The sequence below is a fragment of the Octopus bimaculoides genome, chromosome 1, assembly GCF_001194135.2.
Source record: "Octopus bimaculoides isolate UCB-OBI-ISO-001 chromosome 1, ASM119413v2, whole genome shotgun sequence".
Classification (NCBI taxonomy): Eukaryota; Metazoa; Mollusca; class Cephalopoda; order Octopoda; family Octopodidae; genus Octopus; species Octopus bimaculoides.
Window position 1 is genome coordinate 13,813,540 of NC_068981.1, and position 20,095 is coordinate 13,833,634.

The 20,095-nt window shown below is 34.6% G+C and overlaps 1 protein-coding gene across 1 annotated transcript in view; it reads right to left on the bottom strand.

Moving 5' to 3' along the window:
• LOC106869364 (glutamate receptor) overlaps window positions 1-20,095 on the bottom strand; it is a 695,940-nt gene that overhangs the window by 15,167 nt on the left and 660,678 nt on the right. Inside the window, exons 12-15 of the mRNA XM_014915088.2 lie at window positions 13,835-14,039; window positions 13,189-13,339; window positions 5,117-5,315; window positions 665-909 (exon numbers count right to left, since the gene is read on the bottom strand). Of these exons, the coding sequence (XP_014770574.1) occupies window positions 665-909; window positions 5,117-5,315; window positions 13,189-13,339; window positions 13,835-14,039 (800 nt within the window). The remainder of the gene's footprint in view (window positions 1-664; window positions 910-5,116; window positions 5,316-13,188; window positions 13,340-13,834; window positions 14,040-20,095) is intronic.

A 20,095-nucleotide genomic window follows, 5' to 3' on the forward strand; every position in this document is an offset into this window, starting at 1 on the left:
CATTATACAGAATGCGTGTATTCTACATGTTGAAGTCTTCCATGTTACAATTAGAATGTTTACTCTGCATCTTAAATACTTTCATGGTAGACAAAGTGGAATAGAGAGCGAAAATCTATCTAATACTTTATTTTGTGCTGCCTCAGTGGCAGACTATATCTTCTTGAGCGCGAAGGAATTCACATACTTCTATATTCTTCCTACAAGAATATAGAGGAATTCATATGCCTTTATAATCTTCCCGTGTGGTTGTCTTCGTGAAAAATTGACAGCCTGCTCGTGAAATTAACGTGCAAGTGGATGAGCACTCCACAGACACGTGTACCCTTAACGAAATTCTCGTGGATATTAAGCATGACACAGTGTGACAAGGCTGACCCTTTGAATTACATGCACAACAGAAACAGGAAGTAAGAGTGAGAGAAAGTTGCAGTGAAAGAGTACAGCAGGGTTCACCACCATCCCCTGCCAGAGCTTCGTGGAGCTTTAGGTGTTTTCACTCAATAAACACTCACAACGCCCGGTCTGGGAATCGAAACCGCGATCCTATGACCGCGAGTCCGCTGCCCTAACCACTGGGCCATTACGCCTCCACTCAGCTAATCAAATATTAAATACGAATTGTGGTATGACAATAATCAATGTTATATTTATTTGTACTTACCTGATGGGAGAACCTTTAGGTGTTGCTATACCGAAACCTTTTGAGTCAAGTGTTCCACCGACCATCATGGTATCGCACGGTTTGCGATTATTAATGTAAATATTACTTGATGACTCTAGAAGAAAGGCATACTTTCCCTTGGAGTTCCGCACCTTGTGCACTCCGTCCTTTACTAATTTGACAAACACACTAGGGTTTGATGACATGAAGGCCCACATCCTCTGATATGTGGGGTTGTTTGAATCCTGCGAAATAACAACAAAACAGATAAATAGAATCAATGTTACATTTAATGGTGAGAATTTCATCAAATTAAAATAATCTAGAGGAGTGGCTGCGTGGTAAGTAGCTTGCTTACGAACCACATGGTTCCGGGTTGAGTCCCACTGCTTGGCACCCTGAGCAAGTGTCTTCTACTATAGCCTCGGGCCGACCAAAGCCTTGTGAGTGGATTTGGTAGGCAGAAACTAAAAGAAGCCCGTCGTATATATGTATATATATATATGTGTGTATGTGTGTGTATATGTTTGTATCTGTGTTTGTCCCCCCGACATCACTTGACAACCGATGCTGGTGTTTACGTCCCCGTAACTTAGCGGTTCGGCAAAATAGACCGATGGAATAAGTACTAGGCTTCCAAAGAATAAGTCCTGTGGTCGACTTGCTCAACTAAAAGCGGTGCTCCAGCATGGCCGCAGTAAAATGACTGAAACAAGTAAAAGAGTAGAAATAAACATAAGAATACTGGCTTGATAACAATAAATAGTATAAATCATTTAATATTCAAACGTGGATTTATATGATGATAATGTTACAAAAACTAGGTATTTTTCAGTTACAATTTCCGTTTTTAAACGGCGTAGAACCCTTGATCTTAGTGTAGCATTTATGAAACTAAACGTCAATAATATAATAAAATATATAATCTGGCTGTCAGTGTCGTGTGATGTTTTACTTCAAAAGTATTGTAATTGTTTTTTGAAATAGACTGGTGCATATTTCTTCCGATGATCAAGGAGAGAAGTGGGAATGAAAATATACTTCAGGACGCCGAGGATTTCACAAAAATAGTTTTCCAATTTCAGTGTTATTAAGAACATAAAGTAAATCAATTATACAAATATTATATCGGACTGAAAACCAAACTATATTGATTTTAAAAGAAAAATAAAATAAAAACCACCGCATTGTTTTTCTTTTTTGTCTAACTTTTCTCCCTTCAGTTGTGTCATACAGCAATTTACCAAACTAAATGTTTTGCAAATTTCATTATGAACTTCGATTAGATGAAGAGAAGATATATTTTACAACCTGTATTAGAAGGAAATAAAGAAAGTATGCAGTCATAAGATCTAGAAATAAAGGTAACCATTTTGTATAGATTCGTTTAATACTTGTTTGCTATGCATACAAACCGTGCAAGTGTATTTGTTTCGTTTTTGACTCTCATATTCCATATCTTTTTCATTTTTATTTTGCGATTCTCTTAGCATTTATACTGACTAGTATAACGAAAGCACATCTTTCTCGTTCCTTCTTTTGATACCACCTGTAGCAACAGTAGAGTGTTTTAACCTTGGGCTTATCACATATAGGGTCATATGATAAGCCTGCACCATTTAGTTTCAGGAGCATTTTTTGTCGCTTTACTGCTCTCTCTTGTCTTTCTCGTTTTTCTTTATCCTAGCATTTTTCGAACAATCGCCATCCTTGTGCAAATCGGATTCTGAGCTCCTTATTCTATTCAATTTTCATATTATAGTGTTGTCCGTGTTGATTTGAATATTACAATTATTAAGTGCTGACACAGAGAAATCCTTCTGAACATCGAAACACACATCATAACTCTACGAAGAGAAAGGTGACTAACGCCTTTATGAAAATCATCCTCATTCAAATATAACGATGCTTAATTAAACTCTCCTAATAAATACAGAAACAAGTAGGAAAATATCTTCCATTATAAAGGAAATATATGGAATATTTAATCCTGCTTCCAATTCCTTCATTTAACGGCAAAAATATCATCAACAAATTTAAGAGAAGCGGCTTTACGGAAATAATAACATTAATTATAATTCGACTAGCGCTAATACTGAAAACGATGGCAATGCCATTGCTGAGAATAATGGAAATGAAATTTGCAATGTTAATGCTAGTCTTAATAATAGAAATTCTTTAAAGACGAAAGGATTTCTAATACATTCTGTTAAGGAAATCTATTTCTCTTGCAAAATGGTTTTGTGTATGGAATAATGTATAATACTCTTTCCATTTTTTTGGTGTATCTATTACAAAGCTAATAAAGCAAATAATATCAAAATACCTTAATACAGCATTTGGAAATGCTTTCCTTTACAACATAAAGCTGACACTGTTGCTTAGCAGAAGGAAGCAAATGGTTTTTAAAAAAATCTAAACACTATTTGTATTGAATAGATTTCGAATCTGTGAATTAGCAAGCACAGTCTTCAGAATGTAAAACCAGTAATGTTTTAATTAAACTGCTTATATCCATGTAAGCTAGAGTTAAATAATGCAATGAGGTTTGCTAACAAGACACACTGGCAGAGAAATGATTATTTGGTATTCTATAATCGAGCCACTTAAAATTTTAATAACGAATACAATGATTTTTGGCGTATAACAAGATATATTGCCACTGATCTAATAATTTGGCGACAGTTATACTTTATTAAACATATTTATTTACAATAGTTAGAATTTATGCCTATGAGTAACACCAAGAAATACATTCATGAATCTCTGTTATATAGCTGATTGAATACATGATGCGTCTAAAAGTACAAACATAGCAAACACAGTGCCATGTTACACACAAGCGTGCAAGAGGGAAACCTCGATGCCTTTTATATTCAGTTTAAACCGTTTCTGGTTGCTTATATTCTACAGAAAAAGGACAGGCTATAGAGATAGTTGGGTTGTGTGATGCCAGGTTGGTGCACGCACGTAAAGCAAAGCCAGGTGGATAGACAAGTAGTTTGGTTCTCATGACTAGTGGAAATAAAGGACCAGCCAGCTCTAAGAATCCGGAGCCATTATATTGGCATCTGACAAGACACAGGGCAGAGAGTGCACTCCTGTGAACCAATGAGTAGACCATGTTTGTTAGTGATTGAACGTCAATAAATCATGTTTCTTGCATGCAGTTAAGATTTTCGTCCTGATCGAGTAATTGCAACATTCCATAAGTAGTAATGTCAATTGTGGCCCTAACCCAAACCTTGTTGATTATTGAGAGCTGTTTTGGATTGAAATATTTTGTGATTTTGAGAAGAGGACTAGTCATTAGAATGTAGTTTTAGGTATTGTAGCGATTCAAGAAAGACTTACAGCGAGGTCAAGCGTTTGAAAATTTGTAACGGCTCTGAGTGCATCTCATTATTTGGGGTTGTGATGCAGTAATGTTTTTTTTTTACATATATTATCTTTGAGTTCTTTTGCTATTCGATAGACAAGATTTGCATGAAACTACTGAAACATGCACCTAAGGTCTCTGTTAACGAAATCATTGAGGCTTAAGTTGGTAGTGTTTTGGTTTAATGTGGAATATTCATGGTTGTAAAGATTAAAGTTTCTAGTTCTTTACATAAGAGCAAATGTTATTGGTTCTGGTGGTAGGTAGGTCTTTGAAAACTATTGCACTCACACTGTTGATTCAGATTGTGACAGAAGGATCTTCAATAAACGTCACAATGGTGTTGAAAGAGAAGAAAGTAGCAATCCCAAATATGGGATAAGAATGGAGATCGTAGGAGGAAATTATTTTAAATAGATTTTACTGAAGACTTGGTCAACAAAACTGACTTACACAATTAATTTAAACGAAAGGGAAATGGTGAGTGGTGAAAGAAAATCTGGCTTGGTGTAGGCGGTGCTTGTGACGAGTGAAGACGGTATAACAGTCTCCATTAATTTAGATATGTTAGAAATAAGAACAATACTTATATAAATAGATGTAAGTATGCATATATGTTCATTCGCAGGTCCTGAGCAAATGCTAATTGCAATATATTCAAATAGTTTTTGTATAATCAAATAGTTTACGTCCTATATTTTTACCACCGTGCGCGCATGTCTTCCGAGCATTTGAGTTTTAATAATAGATACTCTTTCTTTGATACAAACTATGAAATATCATATGGTAACATTTTGTTAGCGGTTTTTCGCGTATGACACCAAACGAAAGAATTCTGTGTGTGTGTGTGTGTATGTGTGTGTGTGTGTGTGTTTAAAGTATACGGTGCAGATGACATTTACAAAAAATATAATAGAAGTGTAAGAATCCAATTTTCCATAATATAAAATACTGAATCAAAAATTCAACTAATATTGTCGCAAGCAGTTCAATATTTTAATCCTGTAAAACGGAACAGAAAACGGAAATAAACCTGCAACGAACATCCAAAAGTAATTTAGAATTTTGCTTACCTTGAAAAATTGTTTAGATGTTCCGGAGCCAATCGTTCCATAGGCAATTTCGGTTTGTTTAGCTAAGTCCTCGACTGATTCGATAGGCGTGAGCATGCGTTCAATCGTGAGGAAAGCGGCAAGGTTGGCCGTGTAAGACGAAATAATGATTAGGACGAAAAACCACCACACACCTCCAATGATGCGGCCTGACAGCGATCTGTTAAATAGAAAGACTTGTTTCAATTAACTGTGTTACCTTGATTTTTCGGCAACTACCAGCCATAGGATGCAACATATAATAGAGACGTTAAAATTTGAGCGATGCTTGCTGTTGACTCAACACCACTTTCAGGTCAGTAATGCGCTTGCCAAAAAGAAATAGTATACATGATCGAGTGTAACTTACGACGCTGCTGTTACGTGACAGTTTACCTTCTAGAAAGTTATCTTAAACAATGTCTACGCGTCACTTGCACCCAGCTGTTAACTATACAGAGTTTATCAGTCCTTTAACAAGTTTTGCTTTTTGTTCTGCAGAGTGTCAAACAAAAACCCACCCTCTCTACTAAACAAGAACAAGAGCTGGGTAGTATTTTCGATTTAGTTACCGATGTTACAAACTTTCGACCGATTGTATCTGGTTTACAGGTTACTAGTATCACCAAATGGAAACTATAAATTACACACACGCACGCACACACACACACACACACACACACACACACACACACACACACATTTACTCCTGTGCGCAGACACACACACATACACACACACATTCATTATTTCATAATTTTCACATTAGCACTTTACTGAATCAGCCATAGACACGTATGGTAAATGTACATACTGACAGTCAGGATTTGTCCAAACCATCCAACAATGGAGTAGTCAGTAATAATGAGCTTGTAGCGGTTATTTCCCCTGTCAGTGTAAGAACATGCGCTTCTTTGCGGCTCTAAGGGTTTTTGCTATTATTTCTAGCAATATAGATGCCACCTAGCAGCCTCAGTCACAATTAGTGACAACCAACGTTTTCGTTTTTGGTTTTATATTGCGTTATTTTACATACGCACACACACACGTATGTATAGGTTTCAGCTCAACGTTGTGGCTACTCTGAGGACAATATCATCAGCGGATATGAAGTACTACGTTTGGATGTTATATTTTTGCTTATGGATACATTTTAGCAGACTCTTTCTTTCCTCTGAAGAGATTGTTCTCATATCACATAAATGTAAATTTAATGTTTATTGAGTATAAATTGAAATGGCTGTGAAAAAGACCATCTTACTATTAATAAGAAACAATTGTTAATTTCCCATTCTCCAATTTCTTTCACCCCTTTATATATAAATATTACTTTCAGCTCAAAGCTGTGGCCATGCTGAGGCACCACCGTTTTGCAACACATATTATTGAGAGCCTCTTCTAATAAGTGACATTGGTTGAATAAGGGAGTTTGATGTCATTACCCTAATTTTCACCCCTTTCCGCGAGGTAGGTTCATCTGAGTCACTCGACAGGAAGAGATCCGGTTTTGATTTGAAAACACCTGCATCGACTATGTATAGGTCTCTCAGGGTCTTACGGAGAATATTAAAAATCTGTAGGCCCCTGAAAGCAAGACTGTTGTAGTAACTGGGCCTGAAGCGATTATGGCATTGAAAGGATCTTTCGCATTGTGCAGTGTCGAGCCGTTCTGGCATTTGTGTAGCCTTCAAAGCCGAAATTTGGTACAATTACTTCCAGGATCTTTCAGATGTATGTAACTGCATACCTTTCCCGCCTTCGATCCAGCGAATAGAAGCTTAGCTGTTTCAGCCTTTCCCGGTAGCTGAACTGTTGCAATGCGACAATCTTCTTTGTGAAGCTTCGCTGGATTACTTCAAGGTCCGCTATTAATTTTACACTGTTGGGTGACCATAGCTGGGAGCAGTAATCCAGGAGGCTGAGGACGAATGTCCGCCAAAGAACCATCATGGTTTACTTCGTCCTGGTCCTGAACGTTCTTAAGATCCAGCCAGCCAGTCATCTGCACTTTGTCGCCATCCTGGCAATGTGCACTTGGAAAGAAGTATCATCACTCTTGTCGATACTTAGGCTCCTCACTGATTTAGGCTCTGGGATTGTAATCCCCTGTCGACCAGTGTACACTGTAAGTTTCATATTCAGTTTTCGACGCTGGTAACGCAGGGCTTGGAATTTTACAGCACTAAAATGCATATTATTGTCCTCAGCCAATCTGTAAATTGAGTCCAACTCCTGCTGCAGGTGTGCAACATCGGTGTGGTTCTGTATTTTCTGCGAGACATTTGTATCCTCTGCGTAGCTAGCAAGGGTGGCTATCCAGGCAGCTGAAAGGGCCACTCTGAATATCTGAGAGATCCACTAAGAAAGGTGGTTCCAAGACAGTGCCCTGTGGGACACCGCTCACTATTTGTGTTTACATTGAAGTGGCCCCATTGGCCACTAACGCCTGACTTCTATCTTTCAGAAAGTCATGTAACATATCTCCAAGTTTTCCAGCTACGCCCAGATCACGCTGTTTGTGGCATATCATACTATGATCTACTTTGTCAAAAGCGTTTGCAAAGTGAAAGTATATTACACCACCATTTGAGTTGTTGAGTGCTGTGTGTCACTCAGGAAGTCGTTTTCTTCAAGGAATGCGTCTAGTTTCCCTCTGACTATCCGTTCCATGACTTTGCTGATGTGTGAAGTCAGAGCGAAAGGCCTATAGTTTTTGGTATCTTCTCTGTTTCCTCCTTTATGAATTAACCAGTTTATAATGGAGTAGGCTAAGTTTTAACATAAGGCACGTAGGTCAAAAGTATACAAAATATAGTCTGTAAACTGTGTACAGATACAGTAAATGGTTATTCAGTTTTCATTAATCAGAATAATGTATCAGTATTGTTTTACAGTATTGTTTTATAGTTTGAATTACTTGAGATACCTATACTTGCTTAATTAGAATGTGAATAAATATATCTAATGATAGATTAATAACGGCATAAAAAGGCAAAATTAAGAGTTCGCAAAAGTGACGGAAGGTGCTGACTAACACCACTTGTGTTACAATAAGAGTTAAATTAACTCTAAAATAACCAAAGCACTCTACTTAATGATTGACGAAGTGACGTAAGTCCCTAGTGTACATAGCATGTCCCGATTACGAATTTTGTTGTAGACCACCTCAATTCTTATCAGCGTCTCTTAACGCTTAGGGTTAGATTCAAGTTAAGGTTCTAATTACTAATAAGCTAACCTTTTAATTTGTTGAGTATATATATATGATGGTGTTCTAGTAAGACCACGACCACATGGATGAAAGGCGTAAAAGTGTGTGTGTCTGTGAGTGGTTAGCTTTGAGAGTTGCATTCGTTCACGATCGGTAAAAATGTGTTTATTTTAGTAGTTTGACTTCTAGAATATTCGTCCGAAAGGTGCCGATCGAAATTTCTTAATACTGACGTTGCTTTTGGCAATGTCGTACTTCATCAGCTTCGACCGCTTTATTGTTCGCCTGCATGCATGCGAAGAAGTTAGATTATGTTTTTGAAGTATATATATTAAGTATATATATTTTAAGTTCTGTCATATAGAAATATAGTAGCAAGAACAGAGGAACATCTCCATATCCATCTGTTTAAAAATCTAAATCCTTTGATAATCCATTATATTTATTCAGTTAAAAAAATTCGCGTCAGTTTTCAGTTATACTGAGAAAAACTATGATTTTGTAGTGCTTAATATTCCTTCTAGTGTTGTGTGATAAACATATGATTTCTTGTAGAATTATTCACAATGTTTTAGTATATTCATATTACAATAGTTTGTCTCTATTATAAACTATTAAATATCACAATTTCATATAAAGAGGGGGAAACATAATTCTTTTTTTAGTTTCAATTGTTTACTATTGAATAAAAATAATATGATAATTTATTTCCTGACACAGTTACTAGGAATTCTTCTGTACAAATCTTAAATACCACCCTGATCGATGCTAAGTATGATCTAAATAAAGTATTTTCTGCATACACGCCCCGGGGAAGATTCTCGTGAGTAGAATTTAATGTAGATTAGATGCCGCCTTCTTACGAAGAAGCAGGCTTTTTGAATTCTGAGTGAATAATTGCACAAGGAATTGTGAGAAAGCGGTGATAGGAGATGATTGATTGAATAAAGAGACTAGTTTCCTGTCACGAGCAAAAGCGGATGTATCGCTGGAAGAGGCTGAATGCTTACTGAAGTTCAGTAAGTCAGTTGCATAGGCTTTCACTTTCAAAGATAACTGAAGATATATGAGATTTGAATACTGTCCAATTTGCTTCATTGTATACAGACTCCACCAACTGCTTAAGAAAATAAAATACGACTACTATATATTAATATGTAAACCCTCGAAGCAACCAGTTTTATCAAGTAAAATGCGGTCTTTGTTATCTCAAAGCTGAAAAGAATATTCATTATTACCATACATATTTGAAAATTGCTAAACTGAAAATACATATCGTATATCATATATATATTTTCTAGTAACATATCCATCTTCACAGTGTCATACGGAAAAATGATATATTTGAAAGATGGGTTTTCTAACCTTATTTGTTATGCATTAAAACATACTTATTAAGTTAGAAGTGTCTGAAGATAACGCAAAACTCAAAAGCCAATATATATTTTCGGAGTGCGAATCTAATACTAAACTGCGCCATCTCAAATCTATATAAAACACAGTAAGCTTATGCATTCAAATGCGAGAGAATTGAGAAATGCATAATTAGCTTAATCATGTTTGTATGCAAGTTGGAGGAGAAATGTCAGGGCCCATAACTCTCCTCAGTGTTCTGTGATTAATGGAAGGAAGAGAGGAAATGGACCCTGGAACTGAGCATTGTCTTGCAACAGAATGGACTCTGACAAAAGCATGTAATGGCAGGGCAAGTTGGTGCTATTACTGAAGATACGTTAAAGGCGGCATGCTGGGAGAAACCCTAGCACGCCGGGCGAGTGGTTAGCCGTATTTCGTCTGCCGTTACGTTCTGAGTTCAAATTCCACCGAAGTCGACCTTGCCTTTCGTCCTTTCGGGATCGATAACTTAAGTACCAATTACGCACTGGGGTCGATGTAATCGACTTAATCCCTTTGTCTGTCCTTTTTTGTCCTCTTTATGTTTAGTCCCCTGTCGGCAATAAATAAATAAATGTGATGGTTTTCTTATTACTTCCATATAATTAATTAAACATATTGGGTCTTGAAGCTAAAATTGGTTTTTTTTTTTAAGGTTTCTTTTTTGTAATATTTCCGTTCTTTTTTTGTTTCAATTATACGAAGAACTTTGGCAAAACCTCCCACTCACAAATTACAAATAGATAATTCATATTTTAGTATGAACTTATTTTATACAAAATAAACATTTTAAAAATTATATGTTGCCTTTAATTAAAAATAAGCTAGAAATAATGGTATTTTATAGAAATGCTGACGCAACTATGAAAGCTATTTAACTGAAGAATGTCTCATCTCAAAACTTTAATTAATGAAATGAAATATTAGTTTTAGACATTCAACACGTGTAGTTTTCCAATATCCACTTTAATGACATATTATTGGGTCATATGTCATTTATATTTAAACATCATTCATGTGAAGATCTGACCTTTGATATTTATTATTCTTTTTTAAGTAGATTTCATTTCTTATAATCAATAACGATTTTGGTACAAGCACGAAACATTACTACTGCATTCTCATTTCTCTATAACGTCATACATGTATGATGCCAGATAGCATTGTATGACATTGATCCATCATACAAGATGCAGGCAACATAAGTTGAATTAGTTTATTCAATGGAAAATTTCAGTAGCACCGTGAACTTATCTTCCTTTTAGCAGTAGCAAGATCTGATCTCAAAAATATTTTCTTCCACAAATGCAAGATGAATATTTGTTATGCGAAGGTCTAAGACACTGAATTGATCTTTCTACATGAGGATTACGTATTTTATTCCTCTTAGTTATAAAAATCATTAGCAGTGAGATTTAAATTCCGACTATAGATTAAAGAACTTTACAACCCTAAAAATCATTGAACAAAGCAGTACCCATCATTATTACATTTTAATGCCTGAACCAAATACAAGATATGAAAGCTATTTTAAATATTGGTATATTATGCCTTACAATATAACCCATTCTATTCAATTAGCTGCTGTTGAGCTCCATGGAAGCTTCGATCAAATAAATCTATGTTCAACAGACTTCAGTCGTGACCATATCGTTTGTCTAATCAGGAGCTACGTTGAGCAGTGTCCTTCCTTATACAAGATTTCGGGCAATGTAGTTGTTATTTCTCTCTACTGAGACGATCTCTATAGACGCTCGCTTGTCGGCTTCTACAGTCAGTATTGCACAGAATTAGAATCTAGATGTAATTCTGAATATAGCATTTCTAAAAAGCAAAATTAATGAAAATTGAATCACTTGTCACTGATAGTTTATTCAATCAGGAGAATATTAATAGTAATCAATTAATAGATTTTACGTTATTTTGGATATCTGGAGCGCAATCATAGCATCATTTCCATTTCTATTGAATTCCTAATTTCTGACGCGCCTCGTCGAATTCTGAACATTTCAATTAAAAAAAAATGTATGCGTATCGAGATACTTTCTTTACATTTTAAAAATAGAAAATAAATCAAGTTAATGATGAACATATAGTTGAGAAATAAACGCCAGTTTCATTAGTGTAAGTTCTAGTCTAGCTATCGAGAGAGTCTCTGTATTTGCTGGAAAACACATCTGAAAGAAAAACATAGCCAAATCTACCTGACATCTGAATTAATGCTTTGAAATAAGAAATATATTCTGAATAACGACGAAACTACTTGTTTCTGACTCGGTCAGGATCTAAGCAAGAACAAAAAAACTTGCAAGACTTGGGTTGCAATAATGAATTTCTAACTGCAAGTGGAGTGCCATTATGCCGGGATCTGAACTTGTGCAAAATTATAGAGAAGTAAATAATTTATATGAGTAAATTAAAGAATGCTTCGTGAACAGACGTAGTTAGTAATTTATAGCTAAAGCATTTCAAGTTCACCTGAATGTTAAAACTAGAATTAACTAAGAAATAATACAAGTATAAAAGTAATTTCATTTGTTTGCAATAAATAAATGCAGGTTATTTGATATATATATATAGTTATATATATGCTAAATCTCTGGAACTGATATCTTGATACGACTTTAATAAAATACTCTAAGATATACGAACGACAATAATCTTCTTAAAGTTAGAGACTGAATGGCTGCATAATATTCTCGGCAACTGCTAAATATTCGTATATTAAAACTTTCCCCTCCGTTCTGAATAAAGTTTCAATTACCAATGTGGTATTATTTTCTATGTAACGGCCTCAGCAATAACATTATTCTATTTCTCGCAAATCAGACGTAGATTTTAATTATGTCTGCACAACATGGGAGATGGGATTTTTATTAAGTTTCCAGGTTGTGCATACCCGATGTAGATCATCGTAGCTTCTAATAAACTGGAACACATTCTTCAAATCCACAATCTGCTTGAAGTACTGAGGTGAAAATAGTGTCCATACAAAAAATTCCAGCAACTTCGATTACATAAACTTAGATAATAAATTTTCTGAGAAGGAAATCACTAAAATCTTAAGAATTTTAAATCTTGAATTAAGTCTCAAATTACTAAAATCTTAGAATGATACATCTCCAACACCGTCAAAGAGAGAAAATAATAGCAGAAAACAAAAATATAATTACAGATACTGACTTCAGATTTTGGCACAAGGCCAGCACGTTTAGGGGAGGGGATAGGTTGATTACATCGACCCCAGTGCGCAGCTAGTAATTTTTTTCATCGATCCGAAAAATGAAAGGCAAAGTCGACCTCGGCAGGATTTGAACAAACAACGTAAAGACGGACAAAATACAGTTAAACATACATTTTCCCCGGCATGTTAACGATTCTGCCAACACACCGCCCCAACAAAAACATATATAAATATATTAAACCGAAATTATGTAATTTTTATTACCTGGGGCATTCATCGCTGCCTTGCTGCATCAAAGCACCCAACGAAAACCAAATAGAATTCGAGATGGAAAAGTCATTTACCATCTGTTCTCCATTGATTGTCGTATCTTTATGCCATTCACACTGACTGAAGCGACTCACCAGCCATAATCCTGAAAAAGAACAATTGTTTTAATATGATGTTGATTCAACATAGGAACAAAGAGAGAAATTTGAGGGTGAGGTGAATTTTATATTAGTGACAAAGTAAGGAAGACAGTTAGCGTCGGTGATATTTTAACTCCGAATGTAATAAGCCGGAAGAAATACATTTACTAAAACAGGCTCGCTTGCGCACATTTGTGTTTGTAAACATACACATATATATATATATATATATATATATATATATATACTTCAGTATATTATAAATACAACCATGTATTGAAATACGCATGCACATACATATATAAACACCTTTATACGCCTATATTTGCAATCATACATACATGCACTCACATATATTTTATACATGTGTGAGTGATGTATCTGTACGTGATGTGTGCGCAATCATAAATATATGAAAGTATATGTATTCGTGAGAGTTGAAACATCGAGTAATGGGGAATTAGCATATATATGCAAGAATTTTGTATGTTGATACTTACCTACGCTAATGCCTAGGAAGGCAAAGATGATACACGTCCATATCTCCAAAGATAGTGGTTCCATAAACGAAAATACGCCTGGCTTCTGTTTCTCCGGTTTCTTAATCATGATGCTAATGCCAACATTCATGAAAGGTTTGGAGAAATCTACCACTTCCTCACGTTGTGATGTTATCGTCAAGGGAGCTATAGCGATATGCGCTTCCTGTGAATAGCAAAAAATTCAAAGTAAATAAAAACAATGTTTTTAGTATTAATATATAAGAACGTTGTTAAATATCTTGGCCACATGCGGTAAAATTTTCAGTGATTAACCATTAAGAATAACGAATTTATTACAAGCCTTTATTGTTATTAGTATTATTATTCATTGATACTAACGTTTTAGAGACGGAAATAATGATCTGGAGAAGAAATTTAACCGATAATACTCATAAAAAAACCTTCAGCAAATGTTTCAGTTTAATAAAGCGGGAAGAACGAAAACAAAATGTTCTAAAATTATATCATAAAATATTTGTAATTTAGAAAACGCATAAAATACACATTTTCAAAAAAATTAATATGGCCTTTTAAAAATGTTTTCTTTTAATTAGACGCAGGTATGGCTGTGCGGAAAGATATTTGCTTCCCAACCATGTGGTCCCGAGTTCAGTCACACTGCAAGTCTACTCTAACCTTGGGCCCACCAAAGCATTGTGAGTGGATTTGGTGGATGGATATTGAAAGAAACCCGTGTGTGCACGTGTGTTTGTGTGTGTGTGTGTGTGTGTGTGTGTGTAGTATTGCATGACAACCGATAGAATAAATGCCTGGCTTAAGGAAAAAATAAAAATTAAGGTCAATTTGTTCGAATAAAATTCATTAAGAATGTGCTCCAGAATGGCAGCACTCCAATGACTGAAACAAGTAAAAGAGAATCAATAATACAGTTTTTCTATGTTAACACAAAACAGTAGTTCCAATATATTCTGCATTGAGGGCATAGTTTTATGGTTTCGTGTTCAATTCCACTCTGTGGAACCGTGAGTAAATATGTTCTACTTTATCCGCGAATTAACCAGAAAATTATGAGGATACTCGGTATATATATATATATATATATATATATATATATAATATGTGTGTGTGTGTGTGTGTGTGTATACAAGCACATGACCCACATCCATTGGACGGTTTGTATAGGTGAAGAGGGTTAACTTGGACGGTGTTAAATTGTAGTGATGTTTGGTGATTGTATAGGGTATTTACTTTTGGTTAGGGTTAGGGTATTGAAGATTCCTGAGACGTTGAAACTTTTGACTGTTTCTTCTAAACAAGAAAAAAATGATTGATAGTGAATCTTAACACTGTGAACCTTTCAAAATTGTCATGAGGTCAATAAAATGAAAGAAAGCTATTCAGCCCACAACGTATGCAGCTTCCAGTGGAATCGGACATCATAATTAACCTTAAACTTGTTGCACTCAAACACTTTCACATTAGGATAAGCACAATGTACTCGTCCATAGTACATACCTCATGTTAACACCAATACATCGGACCGAACGCTGTTTTATCTCTAAAATGAATATTGCAAGTGATATATAAGCAATGATACAGTTCTTTGGCTTTTGCATTTGATGGCTGTTGCTTTACATATTTTATTTCGATTTTCACTGGCGGAGTGGTAAGAACTATGAGATAAGTAACATTAGTTTAGAATAAAAATATCAATGGAAGTTTTAATCACCCGATGGACAAGCAAACAGAAACTGCTACTCAATAAAGGCGCTTAAATGCTAAAGGAAGTCTCTCTTCTCTCAAAATCTGACACAATTAGTGTTGAAACTCTTGGGTGAAATAACACAAGGTGCAATAAAATAAGATAAGGCATGTTCTTTGAAAATGAATTTTATTTAAAAAATTGAACAATACCGCTTATTTTTTAAAGTTCAATGAGAAACGTTAGGCAAGGTTTTAGATATAACCCCCATCCCCCAAATTTTTTACGTTTTATAAAAGATCAATTAGTCTTTTCTACTTTCAATTGAATTTTGTTGAGGATATCTTCAAAAAATTGAGGAATCTACAGTTATTTATTTGCTTTATTTTCACTCTTTTGCTCAATTAAAGTAACTGCATTTTCTGAGTAGTTTTTCATGTCAGCTGGTTTATTGCACGAAAAAAAGCCGTAAGAACACATTTGACTACGAATGCACGTGGTTGATTACAGTTAATAAAAGTTATAGTGATATCGATTTTTTAACCACTTACAAACGTGTGTAAACGCAGAAATGAATACAGTTGTTCGTGGTCTAATATTTAAATCAAAATGAGTCTGTATTTACAAATAGCAAGCTTTATTTACATATATCTGTCATTTAAATGTGAAAACGTAGAAATGAATTGTTTAGAACGTTGGTAAATGAACAGGATGGCGGAAGAAGCAGGACAAAAAAATTACAAAGATTGTGATTCTCATTTTGAAGCTGACAATTTTGAAAATCTTTTTACATTACGGAACGCCCCGCTCTCTCATGTATCCATGTTTAAAATTTCAGCGCGATCGGATGAACAATACTCGAGTTAAAAGCGCACAAAAACAGACAGACAGAACAGGATTTATATACTAGATATGTATTTATGTATATATACATATGTGTTTGTGCTTCTCTGCTTCTTCTCACCCTACTTGACAATCGGTGTTGGGCCGTTTACATCCGACAAAACACCACTTCGTAAAAGAGGTGACATAATAAGTGTCACACTTAAAACATAAGTACTGTAAACCAATTTCTTCGACTAAACTCTCCAAGACAGTGCCCAAAGGTGGCTGCAGTCCGATAATTGAAACAGGTAGAGGATAGAAGATAAAAGTATTGGGTTGTCCGGAAAGTTCGTGCCGATTTTTAAAGGAAAGAAAAAGGTCAATAAATAGTTGCCATTACATTTTTAATCAACCAAATATGAACTATTTTGTTGCACAATGTGTCTCCCTCTTTCCTTTAACTTGAAAATACCCTCTTCCCAGATTTGCGGTGGTTTCATGGCAAATAAGTCGAAAGGTAAGCTATTATAAATCGGCACGAACTTTCTGGACAACCCAATATATATATCTTTGGAAATACTAGAAACTTACAAAGATCGATATAGCAATCAATTCTCCAACTGTTAATCATTAGACAAGATCACAATACTCCGATTTATATTTGGAATCTAAATAATTACGATATCCTATCAAAGCGAAACTAATTTTTAACAGTTACTTGAGGATCACTGGAGCAATTATTTATGATTTTGATTCATGACATTAATATATATATATATTCCTAATTAATCTACCCAGTTCAGGTGAGTTTCAGTAAACCTAATTGATGAGGAAAATCTGGAACGTGTGCGAAACACACACACGCACACATATATAGGCATATAGTTGTATATTAAGAGTGACGCAAATGTGAATTAAAGATAACAAGCAAAGTACTTGTTAGCGTATCATATTTTATAATGAAATAATGAAGTTCTGTAATGAAGAACTTACAATCAAAAAGTCTCCATCTCGATAAAACTGGTACGGAATATTTCAACAGTTCAGAGCTTCTTATGATTCAGACAAATTCCATAGCCACAAAACAATTAGAATAAGTCTTCGTCAATATTAAAATACTATTGACAAATCAATCACATTTAGAAATATTTATGTTACTTGTTAATCTTGATATTCCGCAATTTATTACAATCAGAATACCAAACTGTTGTATATTTACAATCTATTTGTGAAAGCTTTCCTTCTAATTTTCATCCTATTTGTATTTATAGAATTCGTTTGACTATTAATTTATGGGATAGGTAAAAATGGATCGTCTTTATCATCAAAGGAATCATATCTTCATAAGTGTCTCTTCACATCTGTCGTGAATATTTCATAGAATTTATTATCTTAATCTTCAAATTTAAACAAACATTCATTTAGATGAAAGACATAAAGCCAAAATTAAGTGCCTGTATATGTATGCATACATAAGTGTCTGTTGTATTTGCTGTATGGCCGAGTGGTTAAAAAGTTGGTCTCGCATTAACTAAGCCTTTGGTTTGAGCCTCAAGTTCACCATCACCTTATGATTTAAATCGGGTGTGGCGGAAAATATATTGGAGTTCGTCGGATGGACAAAACTGTACTTCAATGGTACAGCCTTGCCGTACACACTGAAAATGAAGTTAAAGACGTACATATCTGTGGAATGGCGAACCATTTGCGCTCCAATTTAAAGAGCACTGATTTATGTATACAAGCGCAGGCGCGGATGTTAGTTAAGACGTTTGCTTCCCAACCACATGGGAAATGTCTTCTGATATATTCTTGGGCTGGCCAAATCCGACTACAGCGGTGGCACACTACCGCTTTACAACCAGTGTTGGTATGTTTACTTCCCCTTACCATATCGGTTAGCGAAATGAAGTTGATAGAATGAATAACATACTTTAAAAATAAGTACTAGTGTCGATTCGTTTGACTAAAATTCTTCAAGACATCATCCCAGCCTGGCCGCAGTGTACATACATACATATATATACATACATACTGTAATTATTGTGACCCTGGGATATGTAACACACTGCTTAAATACCAATCTTGAGAAATTAAGCTTCTCAAAACCAAAAAGAAGGAAGCTTATTCGAAGACTACAGATCCAATCCATCACTGTAACTGTAAAAATCTGTTAATCTTTCCAGAAGTTTATTATTTAAATATATATGAGCATGTCTGGATATGTAACTATATGCATGAGAATACGTGCATAAATCTTACAAATCTACACATACATACATACATACATACATACATACATACATACATGCAAACATACATGCAAACATACATACATGCAAACAAAATACCCTGTTGTTGATGTTGAAATTGCAATGTAGGAGCCTTGAATGTAGGTTAGAAACCGTTATTTATTTTCTATTGTCAAAAAATCTTGAAATAAACTAAATAATGACATACATACATACATACATACATACATACATACATACATATTGGGGCCATTGGGATATTTTTATACACTAAGAGGGTTTTGATAATTGAAATATACTCACTAGATTGACTAAAATAATAGAAAATGTTATGATGGCACTAAATGATGGTACGAAATTTATTGTTTCGTTAATAAAGTTGCAACGCTCTCGCTGATGATAAGGATGTAAACCACTTTAAAATTCTTCAGCAGGAAATGTGACATATGACTGGAACTTGAGATGAGCTATGTAACTCAATCCATAAAAAATGAGAGGTTTGAAATAACGTAAAACTTCTCTTTTAGACAGTTTGAGAAAGGTATTTATTAGTGCTGGAGTTCGGTCTAAAATTCCTCATGTGATATTTATAGTCTTTCCTACGTACTTCGATTTCCAACTGTGCATGGATAGCAGATGAAGAATTAGGCGTAATTGTCTAATAACGCGGCTTCTTTTGGAGTATTATTTAGCAGTTTTCAGTGAAATATCGTTATTTTCTTCACTTATTGTGTATTATTACCAGCAGGAAACTTGATGCAATTTTACAACAAATAATTTATTGGTACGTATTTTTGAATAAATGATTTAATTCACTTTTGACAACAATGGGATTTCTAACCGTTGCCTATTCAATATATTATTCCGCCATTAATTGTGTAGTCAATAAAATGCGTTAAGTATATTTCTGGGAATCATATATGTACGCACTTTCCTTTGTTTGTAACGTTGCATATCTTTGTCAACTCTCTATTTCTCTCAAGAATGAAACTACTGAAGTAGAAGATAATCCAACGGAATTATTTTCTACTGATAAAATAACGATGGTTTATGGAAGCTATGTAAATCTAAAACTAATAATTTCTGCAGTTTCGTTGATGAGAATTCGACCATACCATTCGAATCATTTCCATTGATATGAAAAATATATTTCCCGAAAATCTACTACCAAAGACAGAATTGAAATGGAAATATATTGCTTAGAATGAAATAAAAATAGAACAATATGGGAATATTTCCATTATCCAAGATTCGTTGCAAACAAATGAAATGGGTGGAATAATATCGTTGAGAAGAAGAAACGAAAAACTATTACTGTGAACAGAATTCATGGAACTATTCACTAGATAAATATATAAGCTATTTCAAATTTCAGATTAAATGCAATATTCTTTTGCAAAATCGCTGGCTGTAAATAGGTTATATAAGTGTTCATATATGCATTTACTTATATATATATATATATATATATATATATAT